Here is a 19,449-nt window from a genome sequence, read left to right on the forward strand (position 1 = left end):
TAGTGAAACCTAAAGGGGTTTCCAAGCAGCCTGGAGGTGGGGCTTGTTAGCCTTCCTGTGCCTGGCAGGGACCCCTCAGAAAACATGAGGACACTGGTGAAGCCCTTCTTAGAACAAGGTTTTATATGCATAAAATAAGAGGCAAAGGGTTATAAATGAAGCCAATGACGTTAAAACACGGTTATCAAAATATTTAAACAGACTTGTAATATAGTACGTACGTTTCTTTATTAATGTGTTTAATAATAAGAGCTAGGCAACTACCGTAATTTCAAAGCAGTGATGAGCATAAACAGTATTCTGAGCTGTCTGCCACGACTGTAACGTGATAGGAAGCCATCTGCGATTGCTACTGACAACAAATCCGCAGGTATGGCTCATACCTACATTCATGTGCTGCGTTTCTGCTAGAGGTTAGTGAAAACAAACGTGATTATTTTTCTCATCCAAGTTAGTGGACCCCTTAATTCCTATTTGTGGACCCCAGGTTAAGAAACCGTGCTTAAATAAAAACCAACCCAAAAAACCCCACAGGGATGGAGAAAAGGGAGTTCCCAGAGTGGGGAGTTGCACCACCAGCCCTGCAGGTCCTCAAGTTGGCTGCCATCCAAGCCATCCCGTCGGAAACCCATGGAAACCCACGATGGCGACCCTAGCAGCAACAAATCCCTCTGTACCTGCCGCCCTTCCACGGAATGGCCCTTCCACCTCCCTCCTCACCCTAAGGAGACCTGGCTCTCCTCTGAGGACACTGCTTCTCCCTCTGGCTGTTCTGAGCAATTCTTTCTCACAGCAAGCTTTTTTTTTGGCGGGGGGGGGGGGGGAGGGGGGTATGCGGTTGAGTGTTGGGGAGGTCCTCTAAGCCCCCATGATTGCTTCTAGATGTTTTCTCTTTTCTCCGTCTTTCAAGAGTCAGCCTCTCTCCCTCAACATTGTCGCCCGTTGTCCTCCAGGTCACTATCAGATTCATCCCAGTCTTCCTTTTCCACATTAGGCCTTTTGCTGCCAGCATCCTGGGTGATTTCAACATCCACGCGGGTGCCACTTCCAACACCCTAACCTCATGGTCCGGTGAACCTTGTCGACTCTGCCTGCCGATCTGCACCTCTACTAAACCTCGCTCCCCACAACTGGCTTCGGTCAGCACCGCCAACTGTCCCACCTCACACAGGAGCATCTGACCACAGCTGCCCACACTTTCAGCTTTCACATCCTCATTCCTACCGTGCATGTGCCCGTGGACTTCCTCGTGACCTCCGACCCCTTGGTGCCCCTTTCCTCCCCACAAGGATTTCTTCCCTGGTGGGCATAGGGCACTCTTCATCCCTCCCGCCCCACACTTCTACCTCCCCACTCACTAGCTCATCCCCTAGCTTGCTGACGTGAGAAGAAACCACGCAGACCACGTTTCATAGGTTTGTAGGCCGAGTCCTGACACATTAGCAAGAAGAAATCATGCTAACAGCAAACTTATGTAGTGCGAACCAAGGGGCAGGCACTCTTAGAAGCGCTTTACATACATTAAGACATTTAATGCGCATTACAACCCTCTGAGGAAGTACAGCCGAACCGGAAACAACACGGGTTTGAACTGTGCAGATCCACTAATACGTGGATTTGTTCCATAAATACGTATATACGCACTGTAAATGTATTTTCTCTTCCCTGATGATTTTCTTAATAACATTTTCTCTTCTCTAGCTTCTTTTATTGTAAGAATACAGTATATCACATATATAACACATAAAATATGTGTTAATAGACTGTTTATGCTATCGGTAAGGCTTCTGGTCAACGGCAGGCAATTAGCAGTTAAAGTATGGGGGGGAGTCAAAAGTTATACATTTGACTGTGCAGGGCACTGGCACCCCTAACCTCCGCCTTGTTCAAGAGTCACCTGTACTATTCTTCTTATTTTATAGATGAGGAGACTGAAGCACAGAGAAGTTAAGGAACTTAGTCAAGGTCACACAGCTACTAAGCGACAGAACCAAGATTTGAAACCACATAGTCTAGCTTCATAATGGGCAGCACGTACTTTTCATCATGCACATCTCAGAAGAACCTGTCTCTCTGGGCACCCAGGCCTGTTCAGTAGACCTTCCTCTCTACCCTAGCTTCTCAGCTCCTTTGACTGGGTGGGAAATGAGTTGAGGCCTGCTCTACAGATCTGGTCACCTTAGATTCTTAGGATCCACAGGAGGAAGCTCACTTAGGTGTCCAGACCAAAGCTGCAAGCTCTAGCCCAGCCCTGCCTACACTGAGGTCCTGGCTGCCTGCTCAGCTAATATGAAAGTGGCACTCTGTTTCTCATTCTTACTGTTCCTTGGGGGACCCACCCTTGGTTGGAAACCCAAAGGCATGGTTACCAAAACTCTGTCCCGAACATCCCTTGACTTCTGGGTCTTCAACACCACTGACCTTACTTCCAAAGCCCCAACCTTGAATGGATCCCTCAAGCCAGATGTTCTGCTTCTGCACTCAGGCTGCTGAGACCTCCTGGAGAAAATGGGGTAACCGGACAAACCAGTACTGGAAGAACGCAAGGAAATGTGTTTCAGGAGCGGTCCCCTCAGTGCTAACCACCAACCAGAAGGTTGAAGAAGAGCTGCGCTGTCCAATATAGCAGCAGCTATTTCAACTGCCATTCAAGTTCCTTAAAGTTAAATTCGAAATTCCCCAGTCCTAGTGCTTCGACCGCACGAGCCACATTTCATCTGCTCAGGAGCCACCTGGAGCTCATGGCTGCCATGATGAACAGAGCAGATATAGAATACCTCTGGCATCACAGAGCATTCCACTGGACAGCACTGGGAACAGTCTAGACTTATCTCCTTCTCTCATTTCCCACAGCACTTACTCCTCTTGTCATTACCCTTCTCAGTCTACCATCAAGCCCTTTCATCCTCAGCGGTTGTCATCACCTGAGTCATTCACTCCCCTTTCTCCCCGTGCCTTCAATGTGCCCTCTCATGACCGGCTTTCATCTTAGCACCTGAATGTGCCCCAAGCCATGGGCAGAGAGGGAGGGGGAAGAGGGGAAAGCAGGGGAGATAAACCCCTCCCTTGACTCTGCAAAGCCCTTCACCCCTCCTTCCTTAATGTCCTTAAGTGCTTCTGTCCCATCCTCACATCGCCAATGACCTCACTTTCCTGGAGCCCTCTGAAACAATGTGGCACTCTGGATCACTAGTCCTTTGATGACAATTGCTAGTGCCTTCGCTTCCAGAACAACCAGCCACTCCTCTGTTGCTCTGACCATTCCTACAATTTCCTTACCTTCTTCTTCCTGTCTATTATTTACAGGTTCATGTCCCACAAGGCCTTTTTCAAAGTTCTATCTCCTCCCCACCTACACAGTTACCCTGGATCATCTCATCACTCCCATGTTTAATTTTTTTTTTTTTTTTTTTGGTATATATATATATTTTTTTACTGGTACGCGGGCCTCTCACTGCTCTGGCCTCTCCCGTTGCGGAGCACAGGCTCCGGACGCACAGGCTCAGCGGCCATGGCTCACGGGCCCAGCCGCTCCGCGGCATGTGGGATCCTCCCGGACCGGGGCACGAACCGGTGTCCCCTGCATCGGCAGGCGGACTCTCAACCACTGCGCCACCAGGGAAGCCCACTCCCATGTTTATATCCATCACCTTTATACCGAAGCTATCAAAGACAGCCTCTAGCCCAGACTCCCCTGAACAGCTCCAGAATATTCCATTCAATGGCCTCCTGGACATCTCAACCTGGAGAGCCTAGAATTGCCTTAAACTCAAGTAAAATCGCCTTCCTCCTTAAAATATGCTCCTTCCTTCTGTGCTCCCTATGCATTAGGCGCAGCCAATCCCCCCGCCCATGGCTACCCAGACCAAAATCCTGTGGCCTCAGAAGACTTCATCCTCTCCCTTGCTCCTATAGCATCTTAATTATAATAAACACTATTATTAATTTAAGGATTTATTATTAATTTAAATTACAATAAAATATGATTTTAATTCTACTGGCTTCGCCAAAAAGTTCGTTCGGGTTTTCCCCTAAGATGTTACGGAAAAACCCGAACGAAACCTGAACACACCTTTTGGCCAACCCAATACAGCTTCATCTCCTGAAAAGATGAAAAGACGAGACTGCCACCTAGTGGCGAAGCACAGATAAACAATTGGATATGGAATATAAAAAGTATAAGGAACTTCCAGGAAAATGTGCCTTAGGCTGCCTAGGAAAGTCAGACACAGATCCAGAGAGGAGGTAGCACCTTTGAGCTAACTTGTAGAGGAGGACGCTGAGTTTGCCAGGTCCAAAGTAGAGAAGCTGGTTTGTGTATTGGGCAGGGGACAGGGGGCGCAGGTATGACTTTGAAAGGAAAAGTAACGGGAGTTGAACTCTTAAGTGATGGGAAATTGGGTCCAAGAGAAAGGCAAGGGTCAGATTGTGAACAGTCTTGAATGCCACATAAAGGAGTTTGGTCTTCATCCTGTATGGGAATTTTAAGCAGCGGAGTGAATTCTGATCAATTTGCTTTCTTTAGAAAGGTATTTTGGAGACTGGATGCAGGAGAGACTGCGTGGGAGGTAGGGGCAATCAGGGGGCAGGGAGAGGAGAGAAGAATCAAAGTACTAGTCCCAGCAATGGACGCTGAGAGCCTGGCCTAGGACAGGGGGTTGGGGGCCAAACTGGCAAGCATTTTGAAAATCTGGATCCTCAGAACTTCTGAGCCGATTGGTATAGGGGATGAGGCAGAGGAAGGGGTCCAGGAAGCTGCCTTGGATTTTGGCACTGGATGGCTGGTGGAGCCACTAAGATAAGAAATAGAGGAAGAGGAAGAACAGCAGGTTGGAGGGAGGAGCATGGAATTGAGGAAGCTGACTGCAGATGTTTAATCTAAAGCACCTGTGGCGTTTCTCGGGCCCGCATCTATAGATGGGGAATGCCAGGATCTCTGGGGCAGGCAGGACAGAGGAGCCGGAGGAGAAACAGCTGGAGAAGGAGGAGAACCTGGAGACAGGGGTGTCATGGGGCTCAAAGGAGAAACGGGCATCTAAGAGGAGGGGTGGCAGCAGTGTTAAATCCACTGACAAACATGCACTTCGTATCTGCAAGCCTGTGGCTTTAGAAGTCGGCAAGGTACAACCCTGACCCCAAGAGCCCACAGTCTAGTTGGAAGACAGATGCGAAATTAATGAGAGGCAGTATAAGCGGTTAATATAAGAACAATACACCGCACTTACCATGCGTCAGGCACTCTTCTATATACTCTACATATGTGAGCTCCCTGACCCCTCACAACACACCTACTAATCCTCATTTTACAAATGAGAAAACAGACACAGAAAGATGAAGGCACTAGCCCAAGTGCCAGAACCAGGATTCGAACCCACAGTCTGTCACATCCAGCAACTACATGCAGTGTGGTCATGACGCCTGCCTGCCTGGTTTCAAATGCCAGTTTAAACTCTAGTGCAGGGGTGTCTAACCCTTGGGTACCTTGGATCCCTTGGGCTGTTTGGGGCCCTCTCTCAGAATAAAGCTTTTAAAATATAAATATCTAAAATACATTACATATTAAATATATTATATTTATATATTAAGTATATTTTAAATATAAATATCTAAAATAAAAGATACAGGGTTATAAAAGAAAAAATACTATCAAAATACAGTTAGCAAAATACTTTTAAATAATAAATGTCTTTAAATATTGAGGTGATGATGAAGTGAAAATGATTTTTCAAGATTATCTAGAAAAAACAAACAAACAAAAAAAAAACTCGGGGCTTCCCTGGTGGCGCAGTGTTTGAGAGTCCGCCTGCCGATGCAGGGGACACGGGTTCGTGCCCCGGTCCGGGAAGATCCCACATGCCGCGGAGCGGCTGGGCCCGTGAGCCATGGCTGCTGAGCCTGCGCGTCCGGAGCCTGTGCTCTGCAACCGGAGAGGCCACAACAGTGAGAGGCCCGCGTACCGCAAAAAAGAAAAAAAAAAGATTATCTGTAGCGGCTGTAATCAGTAGAAAATATCTGTGATTTATATTAACGACAACATGCCACGTACTGCAAATGCAACTGTGTGTTGCTGTCTGCGATTCAGAACTGAAGGAAATGCTGTATTTCAGTTGGAGTTAATGCAAATGAAAACGTGATTTTTTTTTTCCCCACATCCAACGTCATGGGCCCCGTAGGTCTAGTGAACTTTGTGCGGACTCAGTGAGCTCAAGATCATCTTGTAAAACTCTTACCCAGTGCCCAGTTCATGGCAAGTGCACAATAAACGTTAGCTTGTAAGATGTATAACAGGATATGTGCAGTGTGTAGTGTGTGGATATACAGTCATTCATTCATCCCTGAGATATCGAGAACGAAAGAAAAATTCCTGTCCTTAGAGTGACGGGCATGTAAACAGACACCTGCACTGCAGTGTGACAAGTTCAGCCACAGAACAGTTTCAGAGGGCTGCCTGGAGAAGGTGACTGCGGAGGTGAGTTTTGAAGAAGGCATGCTTTCCTGGCCAACAAGCTAGACATGGGTATTCCTGCCAGAAGTCATGGCATTTTCAAGGGCACAGAGCCATGAAAGTTGCACAGTAAACTCAGGGGACCCTAAGGATTTGGGTATCACCAGAGTGCAGAGAACAAGGAAAGGAGGAACACGAAGGGAAAGGGGCAGGGCCAGGGCACACAGGGTCTTTTGTGCCCCTCGGAGGACGCACAGTGCTCTGGGACAAGGGGGAATAACTGAAGGTTTCCGAACAGGGAAGTGCTATGAGCCAATGTGGGCTTTAGAAACAGCTTTGGGAGTTGCCAGGGCCAAAGGGCTGTTAGGAGGAGTGGGGGAGGCTGGGGGCAGGGAGATCACACAGAGCCAACTGCCACGGTGGCTCAGCCCAAGGTTGTGGCCCTAGAGACGGCAAGAAGGGGATGGCCGTGAGAGCCATCTAGGAGGTAAAAGTAGGAGAACATGGTGATCTCTGTCCACAGCACCGGCACGATCTTTTCCACAAGCAGATCTGATCAGGCCGGACTATTTGATAAACAGTGTTGGGACAAATGAGAGACCATCTGGAAATAAAGCTGGTCCCTTTAATACCAGGACAAATTCCAAGTGGATAAAAGACTTAAAGGTAAAAAAATAATAATAAAAAATAAATAAAGGGAACTACTAACATAGCAGAAGAAAATATGGGATACATATTTTTTATGACGTTGGAGTAGGGAAGGGCCTTCTACCCATGACTCAAAATCCAGATGCCGTAAAATAATTGATACATTACATGGAAATGTACACATCCTACCTGGCAAAAATAAACCATGAGCAAAGTTACAAAACAAATGACAAAAGTGGGGAAGATATCTGCAGGTCGTATCCCAAAGGGCCAGCTTCTCTTTATAAAGAGCTCCCAGGATTTAATTTTGTAAAAAACAAAAACAACAATGAGAAGAATGAGCACATGAGAGGAACACATAATTCAAGGACAAGGAAATCAAACGCCAATTGAAACATGTAAAAAGAGGCTCAGCCTCACTCAAAGTAAGAGAAATTCAAATTAAAACTAGATCAATAAACCATCAGTTTTACCCATCAGATGCGCAAAAAGTGGAAAGGTTGGAAATAAGCCAAAAGCCTCTTTTGGTGAGGCTGTGTGGAAACAGACACTCTCCCACATTGCTAAGGAGCACTTAAATTGGCATAACGTTTCTGGGATTGGAAATATCCGTCAAATTTACAAATGCATATACTCTTTGATTCAGCAATTCCACTTAGGGGGATGTATCCTTTAGACACACTTGCACACCTGCAAAATGGCATAGGTTCAAGGTCGTTCAGTGCAGGGTCATTTATATTAGTGAGAGGCTGGAAACAACCTAAATGTCTATCAAGAGGAGATGGGATAGATAAATTACAGTAGAGTGTTGTAGCCTTGTGTTGTGTCTAAAAGCCGCACCACCGAGTTCAAATCCCAGTTCGGCTACTTACTATCTGAGCATGTTTCCTCATCTGTAAAACGGAGATGACATAACACCTACCTGAGAGGATTGTGGTGGGGATTCAATGAGTTAATGTATGGGAAGAGCTTGAAACAATGGTACATCACAGTGCTACATAAAGTGTTGCCATTTTTATTACCCTGTATTTTATCATCCACCCAACAGAACGCATGCTGCTGTGAATGAGAAAGCTTCCTATGGGCTTACTTGGAAAGCTCTTTAAGACACAGTGCTAAGCAAAATAGTAACAGCAACAAAACAGTTGTGTGGTATGCTATTTGGGGATGTGTGTGTTAAGAAGAAAATAAAATATTTTAAAAACTTACTTATATATACAAAAAAAGAGAAATTCTGGGAGAATATGCCAAAAACAACAATGGTGGTAACCTGTGGACTTGTTGCTGTGAATGCGGGAAGGGGTGGGAAGGTGTTTTTTCACAGAATGGCTTTCTGTATCTTGGATACAGAGCTATATCAATGAATTACACAAGAAAAGAATCAATAGGAAAAACAAGCTGATGCTATGCCCCTTCTTAAAACTTTCACTGGCTTTCTACAGCTCTTAGAATAAAGGCCAAACCCCTGACCACAAAGCCCTCCATATCTGCCCCTCAGGCCCAGGGTCATCTGCCCTCCCTCCAGTTCTCCCTCCTGCTGAGGTGCTGGCATATCTGCCATTTTGTCCAGTTACAAGGGTTCACCTCCCTTAATCCTACACTTACCTAGTAAACTCCTACTCATCCTTGAGATCTCTGTTGAAATGTCACTTCCTCAGGGAACTCTCCCCAGAACTTCCATACTAAGTCAGCTTGTTTTGTTCTAGGCTCTCATAAAAGCACGTTCCTTTCCTTCAGAGTACTTAGCTCAGTTCTAACTATATGTCCATTTGTGTGATTACTGAATTCACATCTGGCTCCCCCCACTACATTATGAGTTCTATGAGGGAAGGGGTGGGGTCTGATTTTCGCTCATCAGGGCCCCCCAGTGGCCAGTGCAGAGGCTGGCAGAAAAAGGGCACATGTAAATATGTTGCTATGGTTTGAATGTTTGTGTCCCCCAAAATTCATGTGGTAAAATTCTAACCCCCAATGTGAACGTATTAGGAGGTGGGGCCTTTGGGAGGTGCTTAGGCCATGAGGGTGAAGCCCTCATGAATGGGATTAGTGCCCTTATAAAAGACACTCTAGGGGGATCCCTAATCCCGTCCACCATGTGAGGGCACAGTGAGAAGGGGCCAGCTAGGAACCAGGAAGAGGGGCCTCACAAGAAGGTGACCATGCTGGTGACTTGATCTCAGAATTCCCAGCCTCCAGAACTATGAGCAATAAATTTCTGTTGTTTAAAAGCTACCCAGTCAGTAGTATCTGGCTATGACAGCCCAAACGGATGAAGACGTATGTGTTAGATGAATGGATGAAATAGATGCGAGGGTAGGGATGATTCCCAGGTTCTGCCTGGGGTGACTGGTGGTGCTACCTGTCAAAAGCCGCAGGAAGAGAAGCAGAGCTGATGGGGAAGATAATAAGTGCGCACAGACAAGATGAGCTTATGATATCTTGACTATCTTGATATGATATCTTGAGTATCAAGCATATCTTGAGTATGCTTGACATATTCAGGTGGAGATGCTTGAGTTAACAACATGAAAAGGAATCTCCTAAGATTCCGGGCTGCAGAGGGCAATGTGGTGGCCATCGCTGCACAGACTGGTGGCTAAATTGTGTAAGCACATGAGACCATGCCGGGAGTAGCAGAGCGAGAGGTGAGGCCAGAACAGAACTCTGGGGGAAATCAACAACTTGAAGGACAGGGGAAAGAGAACTCCTGCAGGAGACTTGGGAAGGCATGGTCAGTGAGGTGGGCAAGCGGGAGCGGGGGCAGGGGGGGATGTTGGAAGCCCTGAGAGTAGAACATTCCAAAAAGGAGTGTTCAACAACATCCAACGTAGCAAAGAGTGCGGGCAGGATGAAGCCTGAGAGACGGCCATTAGATTTGGTCACACAGTTGTTGGTAATCTTTAGAAGTGCTGTTTCCACGAAGAGGTGGGCAGTGTGGGTAGACATCAGATGGCAACATTCTGATGAATGAAACGTAACTAAAAAGAGGGCTCATCAGATGCAGACAAGAGTCATTCAAAGTTACGTCCTACAAAGTGAGAGAGTGGCATGGACATATATACACTACCAAACGTAAAACCGATAGCTAGTGGGAAGCAGCCGCATAGCACAGGGAGATCAGCTCGGTGCTCTCTGACCACCTAGAGGGGTGGGATAGGGAGGGTGGGAGGGAGGGAGATGCAAGAGGGAAGAGATATGGGAACATATGTATATGTATAACTGACTCACTTTGTTATACGGCAGAAACTAACACACCATTGTAAAGCAATTATACTCCAATAAAGATGTTCCAAAAAAAAAGTTATGTCCTATTCATGAGGTGATTTCAGGTAGTAAACATTTTGTTTTTAATTTAAAAGTTATATATTTAAGGCGTATTAAAATAGATAACCAGTGTACTGAATCCAGGATTTCACAGAGAGTACAAGGCTTCTCTTAAAAACAAATATATCTTAGGAAAAAAAAATCAACAGATCAAATATTACATATATAATAATACAGGTGATTATAATGAATAAGGCAAAACTTATTATGTCCAAAGAACTGAAATTCAGGAAATATTGTTTGGACTTTTTTTTTTTTTTTTTTGCGGTACGCGGGCCTTTCACTGTTGTGGCCTCTCCCGTTGTGGAGCACAGGCTCCAGACGCGCAGGCTCAGCGGCCATGGCTCACGGGCCCAGCCGCTCCGCGGCATGTGGGATCTTCCCGGACCGGGGCACGAACCCGCGTCCCCTGCCTCGGCAGGCGGACTCTCAACCACTGCGCCACCAGGGAAGCCCTGAACTATTTTTTAAAGATGCTTAGCTGACAGGAAGGATGAAAGATGGAGTTGTGTGGAGTTAAAGTTTTTTAGAATAGGGAAGACTGAAAAGCCAGTAGTGAAGCATTGAAAATCCAGATAAACAAGGGTCTTACTGATGGGATGAGGTTCCAGAGGAGGTGGAAGGGATGCGAGGCAACCACACCAGGGTGTGGGACCAGCCATGTGCTGGAGGAACACCACTCCCTCCAAGACGGGAGGGAGGAACCTAAGGATGGGCGTGGTTAAAGAAACTTATCAAGTGGAGAGAGGTCGCTGCGGGAAAATTCACACCAGCAAGTCTGTATTTCCCCAGTCATTTATTGGGAGAACATCTACTGAAAGTGGAGAGGACTGGAAGTTTGAATAGACTGGACAGGAAGTTTGGGGAGGGCGGTAAAGCTTTGGCATATGACTTCTGAGGGCAGCGTGTGGAGGAGCCGGTGAAAGACAGAAAATAAGCGAGCGATGCTGTTGAGAGCACAATTGTAACAGAGACCATAGGATTTCTGTGGCCCAAATCTGAGTGATCTGAGAGATTTTCTCAGTAGACTAAGACTGGACTCTGGGATTAGACACTAATCCCAGTGGATGGGACAAGGGAGTGAGACAGTCTCAGGAGCTGGTGAAGGGAAAGTTCCAGTAATTGGTCATAGTGACACAAGCTGACCGGGGAAAAGGGGAGGTTGAAAGGAGTAGATATTTGGGTCAAAGAAAAGGCCATAAAGGCTTATGATCTCAGATAGAAGAGTTTTAGTGGAAAGCAAGGGCCAGGTGGCTAGAGGGGATGCAGAAGTCACTGCAATTAAGAAGCCCAAACCTTGAGAAGCTGGGGGTGGGATGAGTGCCCCTCACCGGAAGGCTCTCAGGATGCTGGCTAGCTTGTAATGAAAACAGTGAGAGAGCCATGGGCCAAAGGCATGGCGGAATGTGGGAGAAGTGACCAAGAGGTTTAGGTGGTGGTGGTAGTGAAAAAGAGAGATGATAGAGAAGAAAGCACTGTCAGAGAAGGCAGAGGCGAAACAGTGGTCTGGAAGAGACAGTGGAGAGCCGGGCGGCACAAAGGGCCCAGCGGAGAGAACAGCCTCCGTTAAAGGGAGTTTCAGGCAAGAGCTGGGAGGACTTTGTGTTCTGTGAAGAGCTGGGGGTAAGGGTGGAGTTGCACACGGCCAAAGTCAGAGTTGGGAGGAAAGGAAAGAGAAATAAAGAGCCCGGCTGGAGGAAGAAAAGAGCAGTGTGGACAGGGGAGGTCACGTTTACTGTGGTGGTGCTGAAGGGCTGCAGAAACGAGGGGGGAATGAGATTCCCACTTAGCACCCCCTAGACACCCCCAAACCACAGGAGAAGCAGTACCTTGCCTTGCAGGGAAACGGGGTTCCCGGGCATGGGAGCTGTCTGGCCTTGGGTAAAAACTCCTGAGCCAGCTATCTCTGGAAAATTACAAGACTTTTATTAGGGAAGAGAAGCCCCAAACTCTCAGCTTTTTGGTTTTCAGGGAATACTCTTCCCACTGTTCACTCCAGATCCACGCCCACTCTGCAAGGCCTACATCCAAGGCTCACGTGAAGGTAAAACCAACCTCAGGAAATCCAGATTTTTTATTTCCTCTATATGCTCATAATTTCCCCCAAGTGAACAGCAGATGACAGCAAAGAGCCAGAAAGGAAGCCAAGAGCACACAAGAGCCCAGAAATGGTAAAGCAGGGAAGGCGAACAAGGCTTCGGAAATCCTATCACGCTCTCACAGTTGCACTTGTCACGCTGTATTACACCTGTCTGTCTTCTCTCTCAGACAGGGACTCCCTGTGGAAGGACTGGGCCTTTCTGGTTCGTCTCTGATTCCCTAGCGCAAACGCTCTGCACATAGTAGGTGTTGAACAAATCCCGGCACACCTCGGAGTTGCTGCGGGTTTGGTTGCAGACCACGGCCATAAAGCGAATAGCGCAATAAAGTGAGCCGCGTGATTCTTTTGGTTTCCCAGCACATATCAAAGTTACGTTTACGTTATACTGTATTCTGTTAAGTGTGCAATAGCATCATGGCTAAAAAAACAAAGTACATACCTTCATCAGAAAATACTTTATTGCTAAAAAATGCTAACCATCCTCTGACAATGCAAGGTTGCCACAAACCTTTAATTTGTAAAAAAAAAAACAAAACACGATAAAGCCAAGTGCAATAAAATGAGGTACGCCTGTCTGTGTTGAGTGACTGGCTGAAGCAGGGCAGGCTGGAGGGCTGATTCCCAGCCTGATGTGGTCAGGAGACACACATCTGTCTTTTAGGACAACACGGTGTATGAGAGAATCAAGGCCAGGCTTTGAATTCAAGCTGCAGGGCAAGGTACCTAACCTTCCTGAGCCTTGATTTTTTTTTCTCCCCTCTGTAGAAGGAGGATTTTTTCACCAGGTTAGCTGTGATGGGGACATACACAAAACATGCCTAGCACAGTATCCTGCACAGAACACGCTCAATGAAAAGTAGGCATTGATAGTTACACCGTGGTTGCCATTACTGTTACTACTATTACAGCCTCTTTTCAAAGCCAGGGATCAGAGGAGAGGGGAAAGGCTCACTCACAGTAAACAAATAAGTAAACTGGAACTAAGACTTCGGAATCCCTACTTCCTTAGCTCGGTTCCCCCAAACAGTGCGGCAAACGATTCAAAAGAAGGCTGCAGTGGGATCAGCCACTTCTAGAAAGTGTAGCTTCCCAGGTGGTGGGATTTTTTGAAGAGGCGGGGCGCGTAGAGGCTACTGGGTATTTTCCGTGTCAGACCACTCTGGCTCGGCCAACTGACAGACGTTTATGCCACCTCAGAGCACAAATAGGTTTAACTAATAGCCATGCGCATTTGGCCAGAACTTGCATCCCACACCTCAGAAACCAGGAACCATGAGTGGAGGGGCTCTGGAGCCCTGGGACAGCTTCCTGCCTGGTTCCCTTCCGAATGAGTGTATCTCTGAGACTTAACATATTATTAGGAAGCTATTTCCTGTGCCACAGGGGACAGACCTGAGAAATGGCACAAGTCACCTAGATATTGGAACGTCAGGCGTCTCTCTAAAAGCTCAGTGGGGAAAAAGAGTGTGTTTAGTGCAAATTAAAAGGAAGTGCTCTTTGACAGTGTGAGACCCCAAGTGGCTATACAGGGTAAAGACAGCCTCAAAGAATATTTAGAGACAGGTCCTAAGAAGAGTCCTAACTGACAGAAACCAGGGACCCTTGACTGTAAGTAGACTCCATGGAGAGCAACAGTTCCCATCCTCCAGCATGTCCCCCGGTTGACTGGTCCTTGAGGCTCCCTCGTGCCAGGAGTTCTTAAGATTTGCTAGAATTCCTGAGTTAGAGGAAGCACGACTTCCAAACGATCTCCCAGTGGGTTTTAGGGTCCATGTGGCTTCACGTGATAGAAATGAAACCCTTGCTGCCTGGGGTGAGGTTGGTCTCCCAGAAAAGTCCCAGCAACCAAGATAGAGAGGCTGGTGGCTATGACTAGAAGAGGATGATTTCCAGGTACAGGGCCTTCCGGGAAGGTCAGAACATCGACAAGGGGGCCCTCACAGCCAGTCTCCCCTTCTCGTTTGTCTACTACACAGTAGAGGGAGGGGATCATTTAAGGGTCCTTGTGAGGTCACAAAGAGATCAACTTCCTGACCAGGTTGGCGGTCTCCCCCCTGATGATCAAATGAAGATTTTCGATGCTTTGTTTTACATGAAGGTCACTGCTCTTTCACCTGCCTCTTCCCTCAATCCCATAATCCCAGTTTCTGGACTTCTTGCCTGTTTCAATACCTTTTTTAGTTCTGAGAGGATGGGTATAACGAACAAAAGCACAAGGCCCTTCTCTTCTTGTACCCTATGCTGCACACTGAGGCCGGGAGAAGGCACAAGCAGAAGCGAGTGACGGAGTGCGTGAGGCTCCGTGAAAACCCAACGTCACAGAGCCTGAGGCCTCGGCCCTAGGACAGGCCGCCAGTGGCACCGAGCTCACCCACACAAAGGATGGTTCTGGAAAGCCACCAGGCTCTTTGCGGGCCTCATCTGTGCCCGTTGTTTTCCCACTGCCTGGTGTCTGCACAGACCCAGCCAGGCAGCACCTCAAGATTCTGATAGGCACCCAAGAGGTTGTGAGGGCCCCAAACAGAAGGGTGAGGCTACGTGTTGGGATGGCACAGGGGTGGGGCCTGCTGGCCTTACCTCCTTTCCAGAGCAGGTAGATGGGTACCACGTAGAGCATAACATGCTGAATGTAGTAAATCTCCAATTCAAAGGGGAGCTGTAAGGACAGGAGAGAGAGAAGTGTTTCAGAGCAGGAAGCACTCATTCCAACAGATTCTGAAGCTGAACGCCCTCGCTCCCAAGGACCCACATCTTAGCAACCCCATGCACTTCAACCAGTTCAACTCCCTTTGCAATTAGAGAAAAAAGAATGAAATGAATATACCTATGACCTACGCTGGCATCTTCCAAAGTGTATTTTGCAGAGATGGTACTTGAAAACTGCTCCACTGAGAAAGTTTGGCGAAAAATTTAAGAAATGTTACCTACAATCTATCCCCTTGGAGATTCACCATGTATATTAGTGGCAGATTAAGGACCTGTGGGGTCTGTGCAAAGAAGAAGGCTGCTTGGGCTTCCCTGGTGGCGCAGGGGTTGAGAGTCCGCCTGCCGATGCAGGGGACACGGGCTCGTGCCCCGGTCCATGAAGATCCCACGTGCCGCGGAGCGGCTGGGCCCGTGAGCCATGGCCGCTGAGCCTGCGCGTCCGGAGCCTGTGCTCCACAAGAGGAGAGGCCACAGCAGTGAGAGGCCCGCGTACCGCCAAAAAAAAAAAAAAAAAAAAAGAGGCGGCTGCTTAACACTGTTTATCCGGTGTGGCCCAAAACTTATTTAGCCAGTGCCTTTGTAAAAAAAAAAAATAGCACTTAGTGTTCTGCAGAAATATACTTGAAGAAACACAGGCTTGCGTCACTTCCTGCTCCTGGTGAGTAGCTGATGGACTACTTAAAAGCTTATTTCTCATTTGACATGAAGAACATATGGGGTAGGATTTATTATTCCCATTTTGCAGATTAAAAAATATTGATTGCCAGGTCTGGTTAGGTCTAGATCCAAGAATAAAGAGTTTCTCCACGGGATACTTGGGGTCAGTCCAGGGTTAGCCCTAATTTTGGGTGAAGACCAAGCAGCTGGGCCAGTTCGGGCGTAGCTTGCCAAAAAGAATGTCCCCACCCTCCTTCCATCCAACGTGCCCACTCATTCATTCCTGTTTCCCATCTCTCTCAAAATGGAAGCTCTAAATTACCAAAGCAGAGTGCTCTTTCAACCTGGCACGGGGACCGTGCTGCAGCGCTTGGCAGTGGGGGGAGAGTGGAAACAGCTGAGCGGCTAACTCAATTTTGGGAAAAGAACTGCAGCTGCTGGCAAGAGGCCTGGCCTCCGGGGCTTACACAGCCCTACACAGACACACACACACACACAGATACACACACGCACACCCACACACCTCCCCCCCACCCCGACCGCCAAGGGGAAGCCCAGAGAAACAAGGACACCCAGGGCAAGGGTCAGCTGCCTCACTGTGCCCAACAGGGCGAGCGCAGAACCAAACATGTGAGCTCATGAGAGGACCCAGTTCTGGGCTCCCGACACCCAGGAACCCAAGGGCCCAAACCAAAAGATGGCAGAGCTCCTAGAATGGGAGCTGAGATGACTGCAGACCCTGGACAGAGTCATCGGTCTGGCTCTTGAAAATAAAAACCGATCCAGAAGGAAATTTTCCCAAGGACCCAGATGATAATCGACTATTATTTTATGCTCACAGAAAGAAACGTAAAATCCCAGAAAGAGAAATGAGGTTCCAAGCGTCTCTGTAGACCTCGCCGGAGCAGCTTTAAGGGGTCATGGGGTTTCACAGTGGAGGAAACCACCAGCAGGAGGTAACTCTGGAGGCCTGCGAGGCCCACGGGGACCCTCAGAGTAACGTGGTCTGGGACCACTCTACTATCTTAAATTAACTGACTAGACTGCGGTCACACAGAAAGCAGGCAAGAAGGCAAAGGGCTCGGGAAGGCTCAGCTCTCTGGCGCCTAAGGGACTAGACCTCTCCCTGCTGCTCCCACAGCAGGGAGCAGAGAACTGGGCTCACCCGGGTCCCAGCCAGGTCCCCAAGCAGTATCCCCATTGCTGAAGTCTCAGACTCCAGCCGCTATTTACCCACCTAGACTCACGGTGCCCACTTGCTTTCCCTTCCCTCACAGCCCTTCTAGAAAGCAAACTCCCCACCAGGCAGGTCCGGGGAGGCAGTTCAGCATTGCGGCCGCCAAGCAAGGACTTTCGAGTCTGCCAAATTCCTATTCTAGATTCGACTCCGCCAGTTAATATCCCTGTGGCCTCGGGCAAGTCACTTAACCTCTCCATCCCAGTTTTGGCACCAGTAAAATTAAAACAGTTATGCTGTTATAAGATTGCTGTAAAAACATTTTTAAAAATTTTACTGAAACAAACATTTGTAGAATCCTTATTGCATGCCAGGAACCATTAAGCACTTTGTTAACTATCAGTTCACCTATTAATTCACCTGTAACTGTTCCCATTAACTCCACTTTAGAGATGAGAAATTGAGGCACAGAGAAGTTAGATAACTTACCCAAGGGCACAGGCCTCATCTGGTGACAGAACCAGGAGTCAAACCCAGGCAGTCTGGCTCTCGAGTTTATACTCTTAGCTTGTACACTCTCCTACCCTACGCCCCGCTCCTTCCCTCCCACAAAATCCTGACACCTGGGAGATGCGCAGGGGAGATGCAGGGGAGATGCGCAGTGGAACTGAGCCCCTGTTAACAAGGGGAGTGGTAATCGAAGCACATTAGCAACAACAGCATCAGCAATTGTCCTCCACCTGGGGCCTGGACCCAGTCCCTCCCTGTTCACGTGATGCCCGCCCTCACAGTGGCCAAGCTTGGCCTGCAACACAGGTCTCTCAGCTCCCACCGGGACTCTGGAGACACCTCGGTCACAGATCTCAGCTGGGGTGGCCAGGAGACCGGCCCCAACAGCAGCGTCTTTCCTCTGAGGGCGGCCTCTCCCCCTATTCCAAGAGTTCTCTACCTCAGAAGGATACAGAGAGTGTTCAACTAGGTGTGGGCACCACTGACAGCTAAGGCCAGGGAGAGGAAGGGAAAGGGATGAAGGAGAAGGAGGGCAACATAAGAAAACCACGCAAGTGGCAGGGAAGGGAGCTGAACGCAAGAACCTACCAGTGGACATTTAATAACAAAGAATATTTAGAAAGTACTTATGTACCACGCACTGCGTTAAATACTTTCATGTGTCTTATCTCACTTCATTATTGCAAGATACCCGTTTCATAAACACTATCTGTGAAGTGTCTTACTTCCCCCAGAAGAAGTTCCACTTGGCTAATTCATCTCTGCCCTCCAGAACGCGCATCTGGAACTCGAGTCTAATGTACATATCTGGGCTCCTTTTCAGCTGGGGGATTCCCGAGGCTTTAGACAGAAAGTCCTACATCACTGCAATGGAAAGCCAAAGGCAATAAAAACATTTGAAGCTACATAAGTCATAACTTCCTTCTCACGTCCAAGTCAACATCTTTTTTCAGAACCAAAAGAGTAGACGGGTAAAGTTCTCCAGGCCTCTGGGATCGGACTGGCCGAAATATGAAGTGCACGGGTTCCATCCATGGCGAGATCCCCGACCTCCTTCCTACCGACCCTCCGCCCTCTGACAGCCACACCACCACACTCTGCCGTGAAGACCGCCCATCCCAGTGTGCCGAATGTCCCTGGTTACTTCCGTTACCGTAAGAAGCCCAAGACTCCCAGGTCCCCGCCCAACAGCTGAACTCTAACCTCCATACGGCTCTCTACAAGCCCGAATCTGAGACCGCCTTCCACTGCTCCCCGACGCTGGAAACCCTTCCCCTCTATCCCCTGGAACCCACTATCATCTGCAAAATCCCCTCCATCTTCAAACTCTTCTCTGAGCGGTCCCTGGACCTTCTTACTTTGATGAAAACCTGGTCGCCCCTCTGAGGACACAGCTATCCCTACAGCCCTCTCAAGTGGTGGGTGCTTTCCCTCCCATGTCACCTTGTACCCCTGGGCCGGGAGGGGTCCTGTCTGCCCCTCAACGCTGTCTCCTTCCTAACCGCTGCCCTGATCTGAACCTTATGTCGTCAGTCTCTCCCACCCACTACTCTCCTTGTAGAACTCAACTCTGGACCCTCCCTGTCACTGCCGTCCAACATGCCTTTGTCAAAATTCCCGTGTTTTCAGTATTTAGCACGCACTGGCTTCTAAAGCCTTGAACTCCATTCCCCTCGAGGGTCTCACCTCCATCTCACCTCAGCCCTTTATCCCCATGATCATACCTGTCACTGCCAACACCTCCAACCCTTCCATAAACTCTGTCATGCACCCCACTCTCCAACCACCACCTCCTATCTACCCAATCACTCCGCGCCCCTCACATCCCGACTAATAATCCTCCACCTTCACTAGGACCCACATCTGATCCTCCACTGTTTT

General features: G+C 48.2%; 1 protein-coding gene across 4 annotated transcripts in view; it reads right to left on the reverse strand.

The window, feature by feature from the left end:
- The window catches only part of TMEM164 (transmembrane protein 164), a 161,909-nt gene that overhangs the window by 18,822 nt on the left and 123,638 nt on the right, over positions 1-19,449 (reverse strand). For all 4 annotated transcript variants that reach the window (XM_067724661.1, XM_067724662.1, XM_067724659.1 and 1 more), the window contains one exon: positions 15,096-15,174. In XM_067724661.1, coding sequence (XP_067580762.1) covers positions 15,096-15,174 — 79 coding nt within the window. The remainder of the gene's footprint in view (positions 1-15,095; positions 15,175-19,449) is intronic.

The sequence above is a fragment of the Pseudorca crassidens genome, chromosome X (assembly GCF_039906515.1).
Source record: "Pseudorca crassidens isolate mPseCra1 chromosome X, mPseCra1.hap1, whole genome shotgun sequence".
Taxonomy (NCBI): Eukaryota; Metazoa; Chordata; class Mammalia; order Artiodactyla; family Delphinidae; genus Pseudorca; species Pseudorca crassidens.